The 23,360-nt window shown below is 42.7% G+C and overlaps 1 protein-coding gene across 1 annotated transcript; it reads left to right on the forward strand.

Moving 5' to 3' along the window:
• The first annotated feature begins 333 nt into the window (after positions 1–333).
• On the forward strand, positions 334–16,672 carry LOC129714789 (ADP-ribosylation factor 3-like). Its single transcript, XM_055664635.1, has 5 exons — positions 334–466; positions 9,523–9,684; positions 12,735–12,845; positions 14,674–14,798; positions 16,008–16,672. Exons 2-5 carry the CDS (start codon positions 9,540–9,542, stop codon positions 16,164–16,166), a joined length of 540 nt encoding a protein of 179 aa, XP_055520610.1. The 5' UTR covers positions 334–466; positions 9,523–9,539; the 3' UTR covers positions 16,167–16,672.
• Positions 16,673–23,360: the final 6,688 nt, after the last annotated feature.

Consider the following 23,360-nt stretch of genomic DNA (forward strand, 5'->3'; position numbering starts at 1 on the left):
TAGATAGATTGTCGATTTAAATTTCATGTGCGATGCTCCGCTATTCACTGGGAAACGTCTTTTCATTTTGCACTGTAACAACTGTTGCTTGCAAGATGACAATAAAGGTTGATTGATTGATTGATTGATTAGAGACAGATTGCTGAGTTTCTCCAGCATTTTTGTGTACCTTGTTGATCAGTACGGGTGTCGGGGGTTATGGGGAGAAGGCAGAATGGGGTTAGGTCAGCCATGATTGAATGGTGGCGTAGACTTGATGGGCCGAATGGCCTCATTTCTGCTGCTAGAAACTTGTGAATTTTCGAGCAGAAGAGGACGTTGCAGCTGAGAAACGAGTGACGTTTTGCAGCCAAGCGGTTGCGTCAGACGTCGGGCGTGACGCACGGCAGTGTGAACGTGTGACGTGTGTCCGGCAGCGCACTGTCGAGGTTTGCCGATGAATGATAGTCGCGTCGAGGCGAAGCAGGTAAACCCGGTTTCCACCGCCGGAGATATTCGGGAGGGATAGTAGTCGCCCTTTCTCTGGGGAGGGAGGGATGGACGGGAGGGATGGACGGGCGGGCGGCACCCCCACCCCACGAGCCGACGATTGAAGCCCTCGCGCTCGGCTGGACGGGGGGAAGCAGCGGGCGCGAGCCGGTCTCAGCCCCCAGCGACGAGCTGCTGCTGCTGCTGCTCCTGCCGCTCTAGACTCTTGTGGCAACTCGTCTGGGGCATCCGGCTGCATTGGTGGGTGGTTCAAGGGTGGGTTGCGCAAATGATTGGCAATGAAGTGCCAGCTACTAGCCTGCAGCTTGGGATCCACGGAGCAAACCTTGCATTGTCGTGGGTTACACAAAAAAGCTTGGAGAAACTCAGCGGGTGCAGCAGCATCTATGGAGCGAAGGAGATAGGCAACGTTTCGGGTCGAGACCCTTCTTCAGACTCAGACATTGTCGTGGTTTGTTTTGTCGTATTCATCATTTTGACTACATTTCCGTGCTGTGTGTGTGTGTGTGTGATGCATTTGTTCCCCCTCGCCTCCCCCTCCTCTCTCAATTTTGTGGTTCAAATTGAACTCCCAGTAATGCTCAGAAGGTGGACAAAAAAGCTGGAGAAACTCAGCGGGTGCAGCAGCATCTATGGAGCGAAGGAAATAGGCGACGTTTCGGGCCGAAACCCGAAGGGTTTCGGGTCGAAACGTTGCCTATTTCCCCCGCTCCATAGATGCTGCTGCCTATTTCCTTCGCTCCATAGATGCTGCTCCACCCGCTGAGTTTCTCCAGCATTTTTGTCTACCTTCGATTTTCCAGCATCTGCAGTTCCTTCTTAAACTCCCAGTAATGCTCAGCGATTGGTGTTGAAGAAGGGGATTTTTTTTCTCTTGTTGCCTTTTTGCCCAAGTGAGATTATGGGGTGTGGGTGGTCGATGGCTAGATCCTTGACACAGTGGATTGTTGCATTCTTGGTCGAAGTATTTCAACTGTACTATTGAGAGTGTCAGGTGCCCGATGATTTTGAAGGAGTAGTGATATATTTCTCTTTCAGCCTGATGTGCGATTTGGAGGGGAAACACATAAAAGGTGTGTTCCCGTACAACTAAAACCCCTGTCATCCCCAATGGTTGTAGATTTGGGAGATGCAGTTGGAGTTACTTGGGTGACTGCTGTGCAATTGATGGCTTAGTAGACATTACAGTCATAGTGATAGATTCATGTTTCCCTTTGTGAATGGGTGCTGGCTTGGATTCTTGTCCGGGGTAGTGTTACAGTGCCATCCATAATGTTTGGGACAAAGACCCATCATTTATTTATTTGCCTCAGTACTCCACAATTTGAGATTTGTAATGGGAAAAAAAATCACATGTGGTTAAAGTGCACATTGTCAGATTTATTAAAGGCCATTTTTAAACATTTTGGTTTCACCATGTAAAAATTACAGCTGTGTTTATACATAGTCCCCCCCCCCCCCCCCCCCCCCCCCCCCCCATTTCAGGGCACCATAATGTTTGGAACACATGGCTTCACAGGTGTTTGTAATTGCTCAGGTGTGTTTAATTGCCTCCTTAATGCAGGTATAAGGGAGCTCTCAGCACCAAGTCTTTCCTCCAGTTTTTCCATCACCTTTGGAAACTTTTATTGCTGTTTATCAACATGAGGACTAAAGTTGTGCCAATGTAAGTCCAAGAAGCCAATATGAGACTGAGAAACAAGAATAGAACTGTTAGAGACATCAGCCAAACCTTAGGCTTACCAAAATCAACTGTTTGGTACGTCATTAAGAAGAAAGTGAGCACTGGTGAGTTTACTAATTTGCAAAGGGACCATCAGGCCAAGGAAGACCTCCACAGCTAATGACAGAATTCTCTATATAAAAAAATAAAAAAAAAAAAAAATCCCCAAACACCTGTCCGATGGATCAGAAATACTCTTCAGGAGTCAGGTGTGGATTTGTCAATGACCACTGTCCGCAGAAGACTTCATGGACAGAAATACAGAGGCTACACTGCAAGTGCAAACCACTGGTTAGCCACAAAAATAGGATGGCCTGGTTGCAGTTTGCCAAGAAGTACTTAAAAGAGCAACCACAGTTTTGCAAAAAAGGGCTTGTGGACAGATGAGGCGAAGATTAACTTATATCAGCGTGATGGCAAAAGCAAAGTATGGAGGAGAGAAGGAACTGCCCAAGATCCAAAGCATCCCACCTCACATGTGAAGGTACTGGCTCACTTATCTTAATTGATGATACAACTGCTGATGGTAGTAGCATAATGAATTCTGAAGTTTATAGACACATCCTATCTGCTCAGGTTCAAACCAATGCCTCAAATCTCATTGGCCGGCCGTTCATTCTACAGCAAGACAATGATCCCAAACATACTGCTAAAGTAACTAAGGAGTTTAGCAACAAAGCTAAAAAATTGTCAATTCTTGAGTGGCCAAGTCAATCACCCGATCTGAACCCTATTGAGTGTGCCTTTTATATGCTGAAGAGAAAACTGAAGGGGACAAGCCCCCAAATCAAGCATAAGCTAATGTTGGCTGCAATACAGGCCTGGCAGAGCATCACCAGAGAAGACACCCAGCAACTGGTGATGTCCATGAATCGCAGACTTCAAGCAGTCATTGCATGCAAAGGACATGCAACAAAATACTAAACATGACTACTAATTTACATGACATTGCTGTGTCCCAAACATTATGGTGCCTTGAAATGGGGGGACTAGGTATAAAAACTGCTGTAATTTCTACATGGTGAAACCAAAATGTATAAAAATGGCCTTTATTAAAATCTGACAATGTGCACTTTAACCACATGTGATTTTCTTTTTTTTTTCTCTCTCTATTACAAATCTCAAATTGTGGAGTACAGAAGCAAATAAATAAATGATGGGTCTTTGTCCCAAACATTATGGAGGGCACTTTAACTACATGAGTGTCATTGGAACTGCATTAGTCAGGCAAGTGTACATTTGTCTTGTGTGTGGTGGAAATACATTGATATGTCGAGAGATAAGTCACGTGTGTGGGGTAAATGGAATCTGATCTATTCTTGCAGCTGCAGTATCTGTGGGAAGTCCAGTCTTTGTTCTGGTCAATGCCAAGGTTAGGTGAATGAGCTCTTGTTATCTTGGATCTGCCTTTGTAGCAACAGCATATGTGTGGGCTGCTCGAGTTGATTTTCATTTTTGGTCAGTACTATCTCTTGGTGTGTACTAGGTGGAGTACTTGGAATTGCTATTGAATGGCAAAGGTAGGTGAAGAGGATCATTATATGGCATGAATGTTGCATGTCCCTTATCAGGCCGTGCCTGAATGTTATCTGGGACTTGCTGTGCGTAGATGAGAACTACTTAATTTGTTGAGGAATTTTGAATGGAATTGAACTTTTTGCAGCTTTGTTTACAGACTCACTTCAAAATAAATGGATAAGAGCAAGAGAATTGTGCCTAAAATTACAAGTTGAAGCAGGGCTTTGTGGTGCTTAGACTTACTAGCTTGTTTATATGACAGTTTTGTTAATTGCTCACACCGAGTGATAGTTGAAGATTCTCTCTATCTACTTGTGCCAGTTTTATCAGTGTCGTCACTTTTTTGAGAAAACAGCTTTTTTCCTGCTATGTTATGATTTCTAAGATCCAAGACGTTCAACAATCCATTTTCAGATTGGTTCTGAATGTTGTGGGTTATGTTGGCGATAGAAAAAAGAATAAAAAGATGTGCGCTAGGCCTCTAACTTGGAATGTATCTCGTTTTGGAGATGTATCGTGACTAGTATGTGGAGGGAACGATCACAATCGCTTTAATAAAGCATTATTGCTGCCTGGCAGGTCAAAGCTTTATACTGCAACTTAAATTGAGGTTAACCAACACAAACTGACCACATTTTAATGCTGTAAATAAGTTATCTTACAGAAGCTATGTCATTGCTTCTAATTTTGTACATCATCCATATTTTAGTGCCTTTATTCCAGTGCACCCCCTTATTTGATATTATTCAATTGACCCTCTGCAGAGTGAAATTCTCAAATCTTATACACCATTATCCCTATGTTTACTAACCAAAATTTGCTTCTGGTTAAGTCACCTCATGATGGACACATTCCACCGTACTCTTGCCCCTCTATCTCGTGGCTATACTCTTTTTTGCAGACCACTGTTTGCTCTGATCATTTATGTTTGATAACTATGCCTTTATTTGAGTTTATTGAGATAACTATGCCTTAATTCTTGCATTCATTTGAAGTTTTGGCATTTTGACTGGGTGCGCAGACACAGGAGACAGTTGTGTCCTATAAAGCCTGCAGTGTCTTTATCCTAGTGAAGTGGGGGCTAAATGTCCAACAGACTCTGCTTTGTACTCTTAAACAGATCTTTTTTTATGTAAAGAAAGAATGCACTTTTAAATCATTCAGCATTGTCATTGTGGTGAGCGTTTAGGGCACTGGGACCTGCAGTGTGACCATGTGTTGTGGGGGGTTGGAATGATAACAACATGGGTTTTATGTATTCGAGAAGTAAGCATAAGAAAAAAATAAGGTCTGACTAACCCCTGAAATTAAATGGACCTGCTTGTTCGAATTTACTATAAAGGCCTAAAAAGGAGCTGTAACAGCAATTAATAGACAGGAAATCGGCATAGCAATTAAAAAAAAATGAGCGTGGCACTAATTTTGATTTTATAATGGGGTGAAATCTTTCTCCATTGCATTCTTGGTCCCTTTTTCTGAAGTGTGATGCATTTCGATGAAGTGGAGCTGCAATTGTGATAAACAGATCAGTCAGTGTAGCTTCCAATCTCTGGAGGTAGAAGTGCATGTTGAGAAAAGGCGTTATTTATTGATATTAGAAACCTTATTGAGTGTATCTGGGATACATTTGTGCAAATTTCAAGTAGCGCAAATTTGGAATGATTTTTTCTCACTGCCAGATGCACACATTTCTAGATTCCTCTCTTCTCAGAGACCATTTAGACGGCATCACAGCCCACGTTTCTCCTCCCTTTTTAAAGATTCCTACAACTTAACGCTGCTTGCCATTAAATCAGTAAACTGCCTACAATGTTGCGCTGCAGTTCTTGTGAACTTAACATGATTTGGTTAGAGAACAGGTTTGAGAACTTCCAGTGCAGGAAGCAGGCAGAAACAAAATTGAAACTGTAACACTTCAGAAGCGCACAGCAGGTTAATTGCTCTGTGCATGAGCAGGGTTGACATTTCCACTGGCCTTGGGTTATGATATCTACATTATTCACTGTTTTTGTTTTGTTGGTTCTCCTGCAGTAAATCTTTGCTAATAATTTGTACAGTGTGGGGGGGGGGGGAAGAGAATGTTGTGGTTACAAAAATGGCTTATTCGCATCTGAACTGCAGTTGTTCAGTATCCATAACTGTGAAACCACAAGTGAAACACACTTGTGCAGGAAGAAACTGCAGATGCGGGTTTACACTGAAGATAGTCACAAAATGCTGCAGTAATTCAGCTGGACAGGCAGGAAATCTGGAGAGAAGGAATGGGTGAGGCTTTGGGTCCAGACCCTTCTTCAGGCTTGGTTTTTAGACTGCAAGGTGTCCGTATTGATAAATTGGCCAGCCCTTGTCTGTTATAATGTCTACCTTTTCATAGATTGTCGTCATGTTTTCTATTTTTAATATGCCTTGCTCATTCTGCATTTATATGCCGGTGTATCTCCATTCATCCTCTTGAAGGGCATCGGACCAAGAATTCAAGGAATTCAAGAAAATACCCTAGGTTTCTGTCTACTTGGTGCTATCTTGATTAGTCCAGTTTACAAGACTTGACAAGGGTAGGTTAGCTTTGAAAGGCATAAATAGTTTGCTGAAGTGGCTGTATGGGTTAGTGGAGCGGAATATGGCCATTCGGCCCATCAAATCTACTCTGCCATTCAATCATGGCTGAACTATCTCGACCCCATCCCAACCCCATTCTCCTGCCTTCACCTCATAACCCCTAACGCCCTTACTATTCAAAAATCTGTATATCTCCACCTTAAAAATATCCATTGACTTGGCCTCCGTGGACATCTGTGGCAATGAATTCCACAGATTCTGTTGTATGGTGCTCAACATGGCAAAGAGCCACTGGTAGCATTGGTTATGTTGGCTTTGCTGTACAAAAATTAACTTTGTCGTAGGAACCGATACTTCAGCTTTCAGAAGTTGCCAAAGTGGAAAGAACTAGACAACTGGATGTAACTTGATCAAATGCTGGATAACCTAGGGAGGGGAGCATGGCTGATGAGTCTGTTGGTTATTTTGATTTGCATTGTCATTAGATTGTGGAAGGAGGATACAGTAATACATTTGATTCTTCCGATCATGATGATTAAGTCAGAGGAAGTGTGTGCTTCCTCCTCCTGTAAGCTCAATCGCAGTCTGCAAAGAGGTGGGCGCCCATCTCCTTCCAATTGCTGTCGTTCTGAGGGCAGCATGCGCCAAGAGTAATATTCTGACCATAGGGGAGGGTTCTGACTGGAAGGGCCGCTCCCTCTGCCAACCAAGTCTTGGTGCTTCCTGCCAAGTTCTGTGCTTCGAGTGATGCTATGGATCGAGACCCTTCTTCAGACATAGTTTTTAGACTGCAAGGTGTCCTTATAGATAAATTGACCGACCCTTGACTATTATAATGTCTAGCTTTTCATAGATCTCTGAAGAAGGGTCTCGACCCAAAGCATCACCCATTCCTACTCTACAGAGTTCCTTCTCTCCAGAGATGCTGCCTGTCCTGCTGAGTTACTCCAGCTCTTTGTGTCTACCTTTGATTTGAACCAGCATCTGCAGTTCTTTCCTACACATGTGGTAGATCTACGCAGTTTAGTTTCAGAATGGCTACTCTTCAGGTGAGACAATCTACCGTTTGCTCACAGTGGTACAGAACATGTTCGCGCAAAATTGTATTATGCAGTACAATTCTATTTGGACTTCAGTTCTCTTTAGTCTTTGCTGAATTCCTAAACTAGTGCTCATCTTTAAATGTTGTTTATATCTTAAAACCCCTGTCCCACGGAACGAGTTCATTCCAAGAGCTCTCCCCGAGTTTGCCCTGATTCGAACTCGGAGATTTAAGATAATGGCCACTAGTCGGTACTCGGGGCTCTCGTGGACATTTTTCATCATGTTGAAAAATCTTCACGAGTCTTCCCGTGCTTACCTGCCGTTAGCGAGTCTTCCCGAGTACCTGCCGTTAGTGTTACGAGCCGCTAAGAGACGTCCCCGAGCTCCAACGTACCCACTGCGTTCATTCTCCGTGCTTACCACGAGTTTGATTTTTTTTTAAACTCGGGAGAGCTCTTGGAATGAACTCGTACCGTGGGACAGGGCTATTACAGTCTCCATGTGTGGAGTCTTTAGATTTGCTATGAAATGATGCTCTCTGCTCTCTAAAGGAATACAATTGTTCTCCTTTGTACTTCACACAATGGGTGGGTGACTGGTCGTTGCTGCACAGATACAGACCTTATTTGTCTGACGCAATATAAAATGAGGTCATTTGCTTTAGTTGGTGGTGTTTGGCAAACATATTTTGATTGTTTCTGGTATGCGATATTGTGAAATGTGCATTGTCACAAATCCCAGATAATATGTAGCCTGTAATTATATCCGCTGTATGGAACCAGGTGAAATATCTGAGCTGGTAACTGGATAAGTAAATGTTCTGCAAATGCTTCCTTAGGAACCAATCATGAGTGTTCATTGATCGAGAGGCAGAAAAAGATTGACCTCAGAATTCAAGATGACTTGCCTTCCTCCAACCCTTTTGAGGACTATCCCTTCCATATAGCAGCCTTTAAGTTGCCTATTGCCTGCGGTGCGTCTGCAAATAATATTGTAACCATTTACTTGGCGCGGGAAGGATTTAGAGATTCTCCAAATAATTCTTCATCTGATTATTTGTGTCTTGAATTCTTTCCAGCTTAAAGGGAATTTTAATAATTTTGTAGTATTGAATACAAATACAACAGTATAGAATATTTGTAATATTTTATTAGCCAAGTATGTATATATATACAAGGAATTTGCCTTGGTTATTTGCTCGCAAGTAACAACACTATATACAGTAGACCATTAAAAATGAAACTTTTGGCTGTTGAGTAGAGCTACTGCTTGTGGGGGGAAATGGCTTTTTTATGTCTGGCTGTGGTGGCTTTGACAGTCCGGAGTCGCCTTCCAGAGGGAAGTGATTCAAAGAGTTTGTGGCCAGGGTGAGAGGGGTTAGAGATTATCTTACCCGCTTGCTTCCTGGCCCTTGCAGTGTACAGTTCGTTGATGGGGGGCGGGGGAGAAAGGTTGCAGCCAACAACCTTCTCGGTTGATCGAACGATGCGCTGCAGTCTCGGGATGTTGTGCTTGGTGGCTAAGCCAAACCAGACCTTGATGGAGAAGGTGAGGACAGACTCTATGATAGCACTATAAAACTGGACCGTCCATTGCCTGTGGCAGATTGTATTTCCTCAATAAAATATCTTTGCAAAGATAAGCATACTCTTAGCTTTGCAAACTGTTCTACACATTTAAGATTACAATGTCTGTTTACAAATTCACCTGATTTCATTGATTGCTTGACTTTTGGGTTTGTACGCCCTAAAGAAGATTTGCCGATATTTGTTCATATCAAAGATTTTAGTTTTTGCTATCGGAAGCTTCAGTAACCCTGTCACTATCAATCAGGTAGTTTCTTGCACAAAAGCTGGACACCTTTTTAAACTTGTGGTAGGTAATATATTAGAGGTTTGGGATCTTTGAATGATATTAACAGGGTATATTATCCTCTGATTTGATTTTTTTTTTTTTTTTTTTGGTCATAATTCCATCAGTAAGAGCAAGAGGCAATGGTTGTTGGCTGGTATGGGGACGACACTAACTAGATGCCTTCCTATCCAAAATAGTTTTGTATAACCTGTTTGTGCCACCCAGTTTCAGAACAATGAAGAAACTCATAACATGTTTGATAGTTTCTTTCCAATTTGTGATCTGCAATGATCAATTAATCTGTAGTAACTTTTTAACCTATTTTCTTTTTGCAGATGTCAAGTGTTTGACCATGGGGCAGTGGATGACAAATTTGAAAAGTTTGTTGGGGAAGAGAGAGATGCGAATTCTCATGGTTGGCCTGGATGCTGCTGGAAAAACCACCATCCTCTACAAAATTAAACTTGGAGAAATTGTCACCACAATTCCCACCATAGGTATGTTCAATTAGACTTTTATTTGTAATTGAAGAATTAGCAATACTATAATGCTTAATTATTGAGTTGTTTCAACCCAGTAATCAAAGATACCAGTAAGGACTCCTTGGTTTGGTAATTCGGGTCCTCTACTTCGCAAATTATGCTTAAAATATTTGCACCTAAAGAACCTTAAAATTCCCTGTATTGATGGGTATATTTGGGTCTTTATCATTGTGTGGGAGATTAGGATTGTTGAATAATGTTAAGGGAACATGCTGTAGTTCAACAATATATATATTTTTTAAGTCAAATCATTAGAAAGAATGAGGAAATGATTGAAACTCTTCAAAGTTGTGAGGTTGGGGGCGCTACGAGTGGGCTGCCCTGCCAGCAGTGTGTTCATTATTTTGAATTTTTTTGTGTGTGTCCAGGTGTGTGTTTTGGTGTCCCTTGGTATGTCTTATGTGGGGGGTGGTGTGGGGGGGGGGTAAACTATTTTTCGGCACTTCCTCATGGAGTGATGACTTTTTCCATGTCGCTTCTCCGCCTCCCCTCTCGCGGCCTAACAGCTTGGATTAGAGCGACCTTTCCTGGAGTCGGGCCCAGAGTTTCAGCAGCGGGCGCAGCGTGGACTTTTCCATCGCGGAGCAGGCGAACCCTTGCCGGGGGCCGCCAGGGAGGAGTGCTCCGGTCGCTGGCCTGGTAACTTTGGCATCTTGGGGCTGTGGTCTGCGGAGCTTCTAGCCACGGGCATGGCGTGAACTTGCCGTCCGGAGTTTGGGATCCCTTGCCGGGGATCGCCGGAGAAGAGCTCCGACCGCCGGCCTGCGGCCTATAACATCCTGAAGCCGCGGTCTCCGGTAGTAAAGCAGGACTCCAAGCCGCAGAGTGTATTCGACCGTCTTGACGAGAGGGCCTGTACATCTGGCCATCTGTAACGGCGACTACGTATGGCCCCGACCACGGATGAACAAAGGCGGAGAACTGACTGGAAGTTATTGCAATGAAGAACGTTGATTCCACTGTGGTGGATGTTCATGTTATATTCTATTGTGTATTGTGTTCTTTGTGATTGTATGGCTGCGTGGTAAATCAAATTCCACTGTACCTTAATTGGTGCATGTGGCAATAAATGTGAACTTGAACTTGTGATCAACAGTATCTTGGAGAATGGCAACTAGTATCAGTAATCTGAATTGCTCTACCTACTTTGGTGGAATCTGACAATGTCACAAATTCTTATAATCTCCCATAAAATCTGTGCTTTTCCTCCTACCCTTCCGGGTGAAAAGAATAAAATCCAGCTCCCTCATGAATAATAACTGCAGTGGTTGTCCTAAGGCCTTCAATGGGTTATGTTCGATATAGCGAATTATTGCCAAACTTTGCTTTTTGAATACTTTGTACTCCATACACAATGCTTCTTTTGTAAGTCCTGGTATTGGAATTGGGCTGCTTAATGCTCAGCTGAACAAGATATTGAATGCCTCCCAATAAGCAAGACAAGTCTGATTAGACCAGGGATGGGGAACCTGCGGCCTTAAGGCTGCATGCCGTCTTTAAGCCATTAAGTGCGGCCTTTTGAATTAATCCAAATTTTGTCGAACAAATCTTTTTATTATTATTATGTTTTTGTTCGTCTTATATTATTTTAATTTTAATCTTAAAATGAACGTAAAAGAAGATTCAACGAAATAACACTGACTGACGGCCACAATTAAAATATTAGTAAGTCACAAGGGCTATTTTAACAAAATAATGTACATTTTGAAGAATATCTAATTGAAGTTTCTTGGATGCGGCCTTATTAGATCACAGCTAACTAAATGCGGCATTCCACCATGAAAAGGTTCCCCACCCCTGGATTAGACCATAAGACGCAGGAACAGAATTAGACCATTCAGCCCATCGATTTTGTTCCACCATTTGATCATTTATTCCCCATTCTCTTGCCTTCTCCTTGTAAGTGTAATTCTCCTGCCTTCTCCCGATAAGTAGTAAGATAACTGCTCGGTACATGGAGAACATTCTGAAGGTTTCTGCTTTCATGTTGTAGTTGAAAGTTTAAGCTGGTACAGGTGCACAACCTTTTATCCGAAAGCCTTGGGACCAGACACTTGTCGGATTTCGGACATTTTCGGATTTCCGAATGGAAGATTTTTACCGTAGATTAGGTAGGTAGCGCGGGTGGCCTGAAAAGTCTGGAGCGGCTGGCTGCCTCCTCCCCGAGACCGGGGAATCATTGTAAATCATTGCATAAATGTTAGTCAGTTAGTTTGGAGGGATTTTATGGGGTGGTGGTGGGGTGTGAAGGGGGAAACTTTAATTCTTAGTCCCCTACCTGGTCGGCGACTCCCAACATCGCGGAGCTAGGGGCTCCATCCGGCCGCGAGCGGCGCCGGTTGGAGCTCCGACCCCCGCAACTCGACCCCTGGCTGCGCGTCGCTCCAAAGATTTGGAGCGCTGTGCAGCCAGGGGTAGAGTTGCCGGGGTCGGAGCTACAACCAGCGCCGCCCGCAGCCCCAGCTGGGAGTTGGCGGCCACAGCGCTGCGGAGCTTACTGCACGGTGACCCGGTAAGGCATTGACCGCTCCCCGCCTCTCCGACCAGGTAGGGGACTAAGAATTAAAGTTTACCCCTTCACCCCCCTTCACATAAAAGCCCTCCAAACTAACTGACTAACATTTAAGCAATGATTTACAGATGTTTAAGTGTCTCCCCGGTCTCCGGGGAGGAGGCAGCCGCGACAGTAGTACAGACCTGGGTTGACCGTGGGTCGTTTCGGGTCAAGTTTGGCGCCAAACGCGAGCTTTGGTGTGCAGACGACATCCTGGGGAAAAATGGCCGGTTTTCGGAGTTTTTCGGTTTCCGGAACACCGGATAAAAGGTTGTGCACCTGTAATTTGCCTGTTCCTATCTCAAACCCTGATTTTGAATAAATATATTTGTGTTTTAAAGAAATCTTCAAGAGTGATAGCTAGCATTTGGTTGGAAAGACTTGTGGATTCAAGAAGGGAGGCGAATTGTATAAATGGGCAATTAAAAAAATCATTCTTTTTTTTATTCAGGTTTTAATGTCGAAACTGTGGAATATAAAAAGATAAGCTTCACAGTGTGGGATGTCGGTGGCCAGGATAAAATCCGACCACTCTGGCGTCATTACTTTCAGAACACACAAGGTAAAGGGCAACTTGTTTTTCTCTTGCTATCTACGCTTCGGCACTGGATGTTCAATTGTGCTATTTATTAGCAAGAATTTGGAGGGTGGGGAGAAACGAGAGAGCAACATGTATTTTTTAGTTCCTCATTTGATGTATAGTTGATTCTAGTTCTCATTTATCCACTTGGTTATTGAATGAACACAGATTTTTAGGTACACAAAAAAGCTGGAGAAACTCAACGGGTGCAGCAGCATCTATGGAGCGAAGGAAATAGGCAACGTTTCGTCCCGAAACGTTGCCTATTTCCTTCGCTCCATAGATGCTGCTGCACCCGCTGAGTTTCTCCAGCTTTTTTGTGTACCTTCGATTTTCCAGCATCTGCAGTTCCTTCTTAAACACAGATTTTTTAGGTTTCTGATTTCAATGGCAGCCAAGAAGACCAGAAGCTTTCTCCCAGGTAAAAATGTCAAAAACTAGAGGGCATAGCTTTTAAGTAAGACGAGCCAAATTGAAGAGATGTGTGGGGTAAGGTTGTTTTTACACGGGATGCCTGGAATACTGCATAGAGTGATGATGGAGGCAGATATGATAATTGCACTTAAGAGACTTTTAGACAGACTGAGATATACAGGGAATTAATGATTTTGGATCATGTCGCTGAAAGAGATTAGTTTAACTTGGCATTTTTTTTGGTACATGGGCCGAAGGGCCTGTTCCTGTGCTGTACGGATCTATGTAAGATTGCTTTAAAAATTGAGAGGTTATCCATTTTGATTCCTAGTTTATTACTTTGCAAATCTTTGAAAGCTAGTGTGCAACTAAGTCAGTCAACAGTGCATCTGGTCTCACTGAGAGACAGTGAGATCAGTGTGGAGAATACCAATATGCAACGGCTGTTTGAAATGAAGGAGGAGGAAATGTTGGGGCTCTTGAAGAGCATTAGGTGGATAAATCCCCAGAACCTGATGGGGTCTATCCCAGGTTATTGAGAGAGGCAAGAGAGAGGTTGTGGGAAGCCTTGACAAAGATCTCTGTGTCTTTAACCTCAGTCAAAGTCCTGGAGGACTGGCGAGTAGCTGATATTGTTCCCGTATTTAAGAAGGGAAGTAGTGAGAATCCAGGGAATTATAGGCTGATGTGCGTCACATTAGCAGTGGCAAAGCTATTGGAGAGGATTCTTCGGGATGGGATTTATTCCCATTTGGCATTGGTTGATCAGAGATGGTCTGCATGGCTTTGTACGCAGCAGGTCTTGTCTTACTAACTTGATCGAGTTTTTTGAGGCCGTAACAAAGGTGATCAATGAGAGTAGGGTGGTGGGTTTTGTCTGTGGCTCTTGATATGGCATTTGATATTCTCCCATGGTAAACTGATCCAGAAGAATAAGATGCACGGGATTAACAGTGACTTGGTCGTATAGATTCAGAACTGGCTTACTGATGGAAGATCGGATTGTGGTGGTGGAACAATAGTCAGGTTGGAGGTCTGCAACCAGTGGAGTTCTGCAGGGATCTGTGCAGGGACCTCAGAAGTTTGTGATATATATAAATGACTTTGACATAAACATAGACGTTTTGGTTAGTAAGTTTGCAGATGACACAAAAATTGCGGGGGTCACAGACTGTGAGGAAGGTTATCAAAATATACAGTGGGATATAGATCAGCTACAGAAATGTGTGGAGCAATGGCAGATAGAGTTTAATCCGAGCAAGTATGAGGTGTAGCAATTTGGGTGGTAATGGCATCATGACATAGACACTGTGGGCCGAATGGCTTTTTGTGCTGTCTTGTTATGTGGAAAAACAAACTGCAGTCTGAGATTTTATGCTCACTTTTATTCCTCTAGGCTTGATATTTGTGGTTGACAGCAATGATGGAGAACGCATGAACGAGGCACGCGATGAGCTAATGCGAATGCTTTCAGAAAGTGAATTGCGTGAGGCTATCTTGCTTGTTTTTGCCAACAAACAGGTAAATGAACACTTTGAAATGGTTAATTGCAGATCTTGTCTGATCGTGTATCCTGAGTTCTAAATCGCACTTTCGTAGAGCAACGAACACAGGAGTTTATCAACTTGAAACTTCATCCCAGTTTTGCTACGACTGATGTTCCCTCGTGCTGGGTACACTATAGGTTCTTTTCTAATGGTTTATCTGTATCCGTGCTGCCTTGCAAAGTACTGCATTGCAAAATATGTCATTTGTGATTTGGCGCAAATTGGCACTGCTGAAATATTTTACTGTATTTTAATTTCTTAGACCCTCAATCTGCAAAAAAACAAACAAGCAGCATTTGTCTTTGCGCATAGCAAACTGCTAAAGCCAGCAAATGTCGTTTTCCTCTTGCAATTATGATGCCGCTCTTGAAACAATACATTGTTGCATTGTCAATTGTGAATGTTTTATCTGGGGAGTAGAGAACGATACATCCACTATGCATTTTCCTAATCTTGAATTCATTTTAACAATAAATGCTTGCCTCAGATTTTTACAGCACCATTAGTTGGCCTATCATGCCTATGTTCGCTCTTTGGTATATCTCTCCAATTAGTCACATGGCTCTTTTTCTTCTGGTTATTTGTACAATTCTCCAAGTTACCAAGGCATCATTTTCCACCATGTTTTTCAGGCAGTGCATTCCGCATCGTAATTCCACTGTCTTAATGTTAATGTGTCTTGCAACAATTTTTTTTTTTTGCCAATTATCTTAAATCTCTCGACTGGCTAGTAACTTTGGATTTTTTTAATAACCTTTTTTACATTTAAATTTATGCATCTCAATTTCCCTGTATAATACCACTAAATTTTTTGTTTCATCTCAGATATCCGATGTCTAATCCTAAAATGCATGCCCAAAATGTTGCATGCTATTCCAGTTGAGCCTTAACTAGTGATTATTGGAGTTTGACACAGCTTGCATTCATATTTTATACCTCTAAACTTAAAAAACCATGTGCATCTATTTCTGATCTTGTCTTGTTTTTCTGCTCCCGTTTTCAATTAAAGTTTTTATGTTGATGTTTCTCATTCATCCTCAATTAGTAACGACTTCTCCGCTTGATTACGGCATAAATAGAAGAGGGTGTTTAAATCTTGGGGCTTTTTGGGATCCGGGACAATCTTGCAGCATCGCATGAAGCAATGTAACCCTGAGGTATAAATGTTGCCTCTTCCTCCTAGGATCTTCCGAATGCAATGAATGCGGCTCAAATCACAGATAAACTGGGCCTGCACACCCTCCGCTGTCGACAATGGCATATTCAGGCAACGTGCGCCAGCTCTGGTGAGGGTCTCTACGATGGTCTGGATTGGTTAGCCAATCAGTTGAAAAAGAAGTGATGCTTCCTTGCCAAGGATTGTGTATTTGGAAAGATTTGACTGTCTTGAGGTGAATTCGGCCACACTGACTTTTTTTTGTTAAAAATCTTCATTTCCATGGGCGGTGGTGTCTTCTGGTTATTTGGGGTCCGAGCAGTAGTGTCCATCGACTGTATTGTAGTCACTTTCCCAAGACTCGGCAAACAGCTGCTGTTGGCTTAAATGTGGAAAAACTCAAATCGGAGCTGGATCTGTGCAGAAAGATTTTTTTTAAAACGGTGCATTAAGATTGCATTTATCACATTCCAATAAATGGAACACGTTGCTTGTGTTTTTAATTGCACTTCATGAGTACTGAATCTCCAGCAGTTCTGTTTATTTCTTCATGTCTCGCTTTGTTGCCATCATTTCTCTGCCGTGCATTGTTCTGGGTATGTTTTCGAATGTTGCTTCATGCATAGCCAGTGATGGAATAGGTACTGTAAAATTGGCCTAATTAAACACTCTACCTGTCCACCTCTGTAAAATAGTGTGGGTCAGTATATTTGCACGGCTGAAATTGTATGAAGACTTCTGTATAGTGAATGCTCTGAAATATGGATTGGATATTTATTCCTGTTTAAAAAGGTTTCTACATGATTTTAAACTTCTTGAAGGAGACACTGATTTGCAGAATGACCGAAGATACTGGAATATGTATTTATGCAAATCTGCAACGTCCTCTGCAATAATGAATGCCTGCCTGCATTTAGGGTCACACTTCGGAGTGATTCCTTACAATGTAGTGAATGTCATCTATTTCTAAGTGTGGCTATTCTGAATTACAACACAAACTTGAAAGTCTGCAGAACGGGTGGAAGGAATTCCTGCTGCTGTGTGCTTGGAGTGTGGTGCATATTATTAAGGTGGTCTGTAACTTGTCTGGCAGAATTCTATTTGAGATGCACAGTTAATGTTCGATTTGAATCCCTTTTGAGAAAAATGGTAAACATTTTGTACAGTCTACATCAAATTGAGATCAAAGTGGCACAATGCTACTTATTCAGGAGTCCCAGGTTTGTATCCATTTTAGGTGAATGATGAATTCCTCACTGGTTTTGAGCCCTAGTTGAGGATCCTGTCGTGAGGCTCACAACAAAAAATGTCTGTAGGTGGAAGTGGTCATTTAACATGAAGAAGTCGCCTTAAATTATCAGGAAGTATCCAATTGTTTTTTTTCTTCTCTACTTCCCTCTTGATTACCTACTACAACAGGAAAGCATTTTTGTTCTGCAGTATTTATGCACATTTCAAAAAGCAGTGTTGTGTAACGTAATAAAGCCTTTTTCGGTTGTCAAGAAATTAATATTTAAGGGATGAGATAATAGATTTCACCTTTCAGCGATAGAAAAACTTTTTTTGTGTAGTTTGGGGTTGTAAAATGGATTACCAGAGACCATATGAACAAGCATGTGTCTGGTAGTTGTGGAATATGGATCAAGCCGGATCCTTGTGACTAAATGCCAACGCCTTTGCACTCCGTGGTATATGGAGCGAGTCACCAGAGGGGGTCGTTGAGGTAGGTACTATCAAGACACTTAAGAGACTCTTGGACAGATACATGGATAGAGGGCGAGAGGTTTATGGGCCAAACACAAGCAAATGGGACTAGCTTCAATGGGGCATCATTGTTGGCATGGTTGGGCCGAAGGGCCTGTTTCCGTGCTGTTAAGGCTCTATGGCACACTTGAAGGTCAGCAGCTGGTTAATAAATCGTAGATGGGATGTATCCTTTTCAGATATTGAAACCCATCCTTCTGATAACACAGAATTGTTTAATCATTGTCTGACTACCCTTGAAACGCCACAGCAATTTTTTAAAATTTTGATCTCAATTTCAATTAAATAGACAGTGCACTACCTCAAGGGAGCAGGCATACCATGTAGTCATAGCACTGCTGTTAAAAATACCCCAAAATACCCAACTGATCTTGCCGCATGCTCTGAACCACATCCTAAGCAGAAAGCATGTTTGAAATGCAGTGTTCCCTGGCTAAACCAGTTATCAAGACATTTTAATACCTGTTACCTTTTTTGTGGGCCATGCACTAATGGCTCTGCTATAGTTGTGCCATGCCATACATGCAAAATTCCCAATTTGTTGCTAAATAGTATAGTATATCTTTATTGTCATTTTCCTGAGTACTCACATACCCAGAGGAAACAAAAAAACGTTGCTCAACCAGTGTCCATTCAGTGTGCAGTAAAAAATAAATTGAAATAAAAATACATATATCATGAACAAATTAAACACTCTACTCTCTACTAAACATCAACAGGCGTTCCGATCGGCAGCGGCACGACAGTGGCTCTGCTGCAGTGTGTCCAGGTTGGTGGTTGGTGCGCGATGCTTTGGCAGGGGGCAAAGTCCGTTTATCGGTCTTATAGCCTGCGGGAAGAAGCTGAGGAGCATCCTGCTGGTTTTGCAGCTAATGCTCCTGTACCTCTTCCCAGATGGCAGGATGGAGAATATGTGATGCGATGGGTGGTAGGGGTCTTTGATGATGGAGATGGCTCTGTTGATACATCTCTTCCTGTATATGTCCAGCAGGAAGGGGAGTGGAGCACCAATAATCCTGCTGGCCGTCTTCACAATCCTGTCTAGTTGGTGCCGTTCGTACGCCTTGCAGCTCCCGAACCAGGAAGTGATGCCGTAGGTTAATGTGCTCTCGATTGTCCCCCTATAAAAAGTTCGTAGGAACAATAGCAACGATTTGTTGCTATCGATTTCCATTGTGCAATGAGGGACATCTGCCAGTGACTTTTTGGAAAAAGTGAAACTGTGAGATTCCCAAAGATTCCATTGATTCTAGATCAAATTGTGTTGGTTGCCTGTGTTTTAAAAAACCCACCATCGTCTCTTAGCAGATGACTATCACATTTTTAACCCCCCCCCCCCCCCCCCCCCCCCCCCCCCCCCCCCCCAAATTGGCTGTGAATTAATCTTCCTTGCATATTGAAACACTACTGCGGTGAACTATGATTTTTGCTTATTTATGCGATTAAAGGTGAAGCAAGTCCGCTTGATCTCAAATGCACGGATGCTTTTCTGTTGAATTCAGGACCAGTGTTTGGAGGTGTTTGTGGTATAGGGTTTCTCTGAACAGCCCCTCAGCACCTAATGTTCTCTGCTTCACGGTGGTGGGTAATTAATCTAAATCTGTTTTAATTCCAGTCTACTGAAGAGGGGGAATTATTGCTTCCGTTTGCTCGGATGGTTTTTGCTACACTTTCGCACAGTAGGACGAGGTGGTGATAGGATAAGGCTAGCCTTGAGGAGAGGAGCCAGTTAAACCGGAAACCTTTCTCTTGGGCTCTCGCCACCACTAATCCTATTCTCCACTAATCCTGCTCATTGTTGCAGATGAATGACAGGAGTGCTCGGAAAGCTTTTTGCCCCACTGAGGATCCCCTTGATCAGCTGCTGGGTCCTAATGGTGCTCGTGTCTGTCCCTCCCCGATACAAGCAGAGAGAGAGACGGAGCAGGGGTTGGGAGCCAATCTCAGCTTGGCCCTATTCAACTCCGTGTCTGTCTCACTTTCAGCCTGTCCACATTGTTCACAGTGCAACCTCTCCACGTCACATGTCGAAACGGCATTGACCCAGGCAGTAATCACATTAAAACACGAGAGGATTCAGCCATTCTGTCTTTTCAAATGCGCAGCAACTGACATTGGCATGTGAGCAGGGAGAGTGGGGGAGACACTGCATTTTCTAATCGAGGAAGGAGTGCACAAAAGACCAGAAGACTGGCATAATACTCAGCAGCTGTCCTTGAGAAAAATAGTTGGGATTCCTCTCTGGTTGCTATAGAAGTGTGGCTCATCACCACACCAGTCGTCTGACTTCACCAAGACATTTGAACGTGCATCTTGCTGGAAATGTTAAATGTCTTTCTGGAGTGTTTGCTCATTCTACTGAAACGTCTTGGATTTATTGTGAATGAATCTGCCGTCAGCTCCAGATGTAGTTTGAATCTTTGTGTTTCTTTCCCATTTGTCATTCCAGTGGTGGAAATTGTATCCCATGTGATAATTGTGTGGAATTGCTCATTCTTTTTGAAGTTGCAAAAGATGAATCCAGCAGGGGTATTTTAATATCCATTTTAGGAAATTCATTGATGACTTTAATTCTGTACAGTCAAATAGATTGTGAACTTCAGTGTCATGGTTTCAGTCTACACTGAAGTAAATAAGAGAATTGAGGACACAATGTGCTGGAGTAATTCAGCAGAGCAGGCAGCATCTTTAAAAAACATTGGTAGGTGACATTTCAGGTCGAGACCCTTCAGTATGAAAAAAGGAGTCCCCCCGAAACATTCCCCTATCCATGTTCTCCAGAGATGCTGCCTGACCTGCTGAGTTACTCCAGCACTCTGTGAAACGTCACCTATCCATGTTCTCCAGAGATGCTGCCTGACCCGCTGAGTTACTCCAGCACTTTGTGAAACGTCACCTATCCATGTTCTCCACAGATGCTGCCTGACCCGCTGAGTTACTCCAGCACTCTGTGAAACGTCACCTACCATGTTCTCCATCAGATGCTGCCTGACCCGCTGAGTTACTCCAGCACTCTGTGAAACGTCACCTATCCATGTTCTCCACAGATGCTGCCTTACTGAGTTACTCAGCACTATGTGAAACATTCCCTATCCATGTTCTCCAGAGATGCTGCCTGACCTGCTGAGTTACTCCAGCACTTTGTGTCCTTTTGTGTATTAATCAGCATCTGCAGTTCCTTGTTTCTACATTTTTAAACAAGACAGTTGCTTTCTTAAGTAATTTTTTATTTTGTCGCAATTGGTTGAAGTCTATAGAAATGGTCATAGCGCATGCAAACTAGGACAATCCTTTAGTCCACCTGTGATCACTCGAGTTCATTCCTTGCTTTCAATGTTGACTACAGATGTATAACTTGCTCGCGATCCCTTCCACTTTGTGTGCTTGTCATTTACAGAGATTCCTCCAGCATTTCCCTTTGCCTTGACTGGTACTTCGTCTTCCTGTTGTGGACTTTTGCGCAAATTAGTTGCTACTTTTCTTGCAAGTGACCCGTATACACAAAGGATTCCAGAAGTAATGAAAACCACATTTGTAAATGCAATTTTTCCGTTGTTTTTCGTTTACACACCGCCCCTATCAAACACAACATCTAGGTTTGAACAGCTAATTCAGTTTCTCACCGTTTACACATTACAATGTGCTGACTTTGTTAACAGAATTAACAAGGGATTATCCGAACTAATGGGGACGTCGCTCACTGTGCTGCATGTTAATAAGTTTCTCACCAATGAGTGATTTAAGAATAAACGGGAATACCATGGTTAAACTAAATAAATTAAATATCTGCAATATGCATATAGCTAATTGTTTTGGGTGTTCACAGATAAACTGTCTGGATTATTGGGCAATCTCACTTAGTCATAAGGTCCCAGGTTCAAGGACCACTCTGGGGACTTGTGGCAAAAATACTAGTTTACTCCAGTGTCCACCCACCCTCGATTGATTCTATTTCCTCGAGCTGGTGGGGTCTCCCATTATAATCATTATAACTTTATGATTGTTTTCTGTTCATTTATTTTCTTTCAAAATGCATCACAACCCTTTTCTACTCCTGAGATGGCTGCCTGTATGAGGACTGCCCTGCTATCATTAAATGTTTAGAAACATGTTTGGTTTCATCCTTGGTGCAGCTTCTTCACTTGAGACTCGTTGCATCACATTTTCTTATCCACTATTTTTTTTTGTTTTTTTTTTTGAATGAAATAAAAAGGTGGGTTTCAATCAATAACTTCACTGCAACACTGAATACAGCAAATCTTTTCACCTGAGATGTTCCAAGTTAATTCTGCCTTTTTAGGAACACCACTTAATTGGGTGACTACTTAAGTTAAGAAATGGATTGAGCAGTAAAGGCCCGTTCATCGTTAACAGGTCAGTGAGAATGTGATCCAGCTACCACAGGAGTCTATTGAACCCATAAATATCTGCACGCTTTATTCTGTTCAATCATCCTTTGATCTTTATTTAGCACGTCTCTTTATTTGTGGTATCACTTCATCCAGGATTGGGGGTGAGGGGGAGAATCCTAACTCATTTTGCTAACTCTATTCTGATTTGTTTTTACCACAGGCCATTTTTCTTGATCCTTCACAAGTTGGATTTTCTTCACCACCCTAGTATCTGCCACTGTATTTTTCAACTCCAAAGTACATCGCCTGATATATTTGTCCACCCATTGCTTTGTTACAGAGAATCATCAAATTGCCTTGTGTTTTAAGATTGCCGTCTTCCCTTATCAATAAGCTCGTTTACAAATATTACCTGTTATCTTAATTGTCCACCAGGATGACCTAGATTGGCACCTATTCTCTGTCCCATACCCGTAGGTTCTTTAAATCATTTTGCCTTCCCATCACCATAAATCTTCCCCCTTTCCAGCCACTGTACATCTCACACTATCTGTAGTTATAGACAATAGGTGCAGGAGTAGGCCCTTCGAGCCAGCACCGCCATTCAATGCGATCATGGCTGATCACCCCCAATCAGTACCCCGTTCCTGACTTCTCCCCATATCCCTGACTCTGCTATTTTTAAGAGCCCTATCTAATCCTCTCTTGAAAGCATCCAGAGAACCTGCCTCCACCGCCCTCAGACTCAGACTCACCACTCTCTGTGAGGAAAAAGTGTTTCCTCGTCTCTGTTCTAAATGGCTTACTCCTTATTCTTAAACTGGTTCTGGACTTCCCCAACATCGGGAACATGTTTCCTGCCTCTAGTGTGTCCAAACCCGTAACAATCTTATACTTTTTAAGCTCTACTTTTATTTATAATCTCAGTTTTATTAAGCTCTACTTTTGTGCAATGGCATGGGCTCTCCTGTTTGCAACTCCCAACAGTTGAAGAAAAAAAATGTGATATTTGTGGCATTTGCTGCTTCAGATTTGCTATGCAAACGGGAAGAAAGGGAATCAAAATAAAGACTTGCAAACCTCAATGTGGTGTTGTCATTCTGTGTTGACTTCAAGCTGGTTTATTTACAAGCCGTCACCTTGGCAGCAACAATCTATGTCACCACGTTGGTGCATGGTGCATACTTGACACACTGTGTTCCTGCTTAACTCTTGAATTAACTTTCAGCAAATGTACCTGTGGGCAAATGAATGCTTTTTGATT

The sequence above is a fragment of the Leucoraja erinacea genome, chromosome 40 (genome assembly GCF_028641065.1).
Source record: "Leucoraja erinacea ecotype New England chromosome 40, Leri_hhj_1, whole genome shotgun sequence".
NCBI lineage: Eukaryota > Metazoa > Chordata > Chondrichthyes > Rajiformes > Rajidae > Leucoraja > Leucoraja erinaceus.

Coding starts and splice junctions, on each gene's coding strand:
- LOC129714789 (XM_055664635.1), top strand. CDS start 9,540: ATGGGGCAGTGGATGACAAATTTGAAAAGTTTGTTGGGGAAGAGAGAG. Junction 9,685..12,734: donor CACCACAATTCCCACCATAG/GTATGTTCAATT, acceptor TTTTTTATTCAG/GTTTTAATGTCGAAACTGTG. Junction 14,799..16,007: donor TTGTTTTTGCCAACAAACAG/GTAAATGAACAC, acceptor TCTTCCTCCTAG/GATCTTCCGAATGCAATGAA.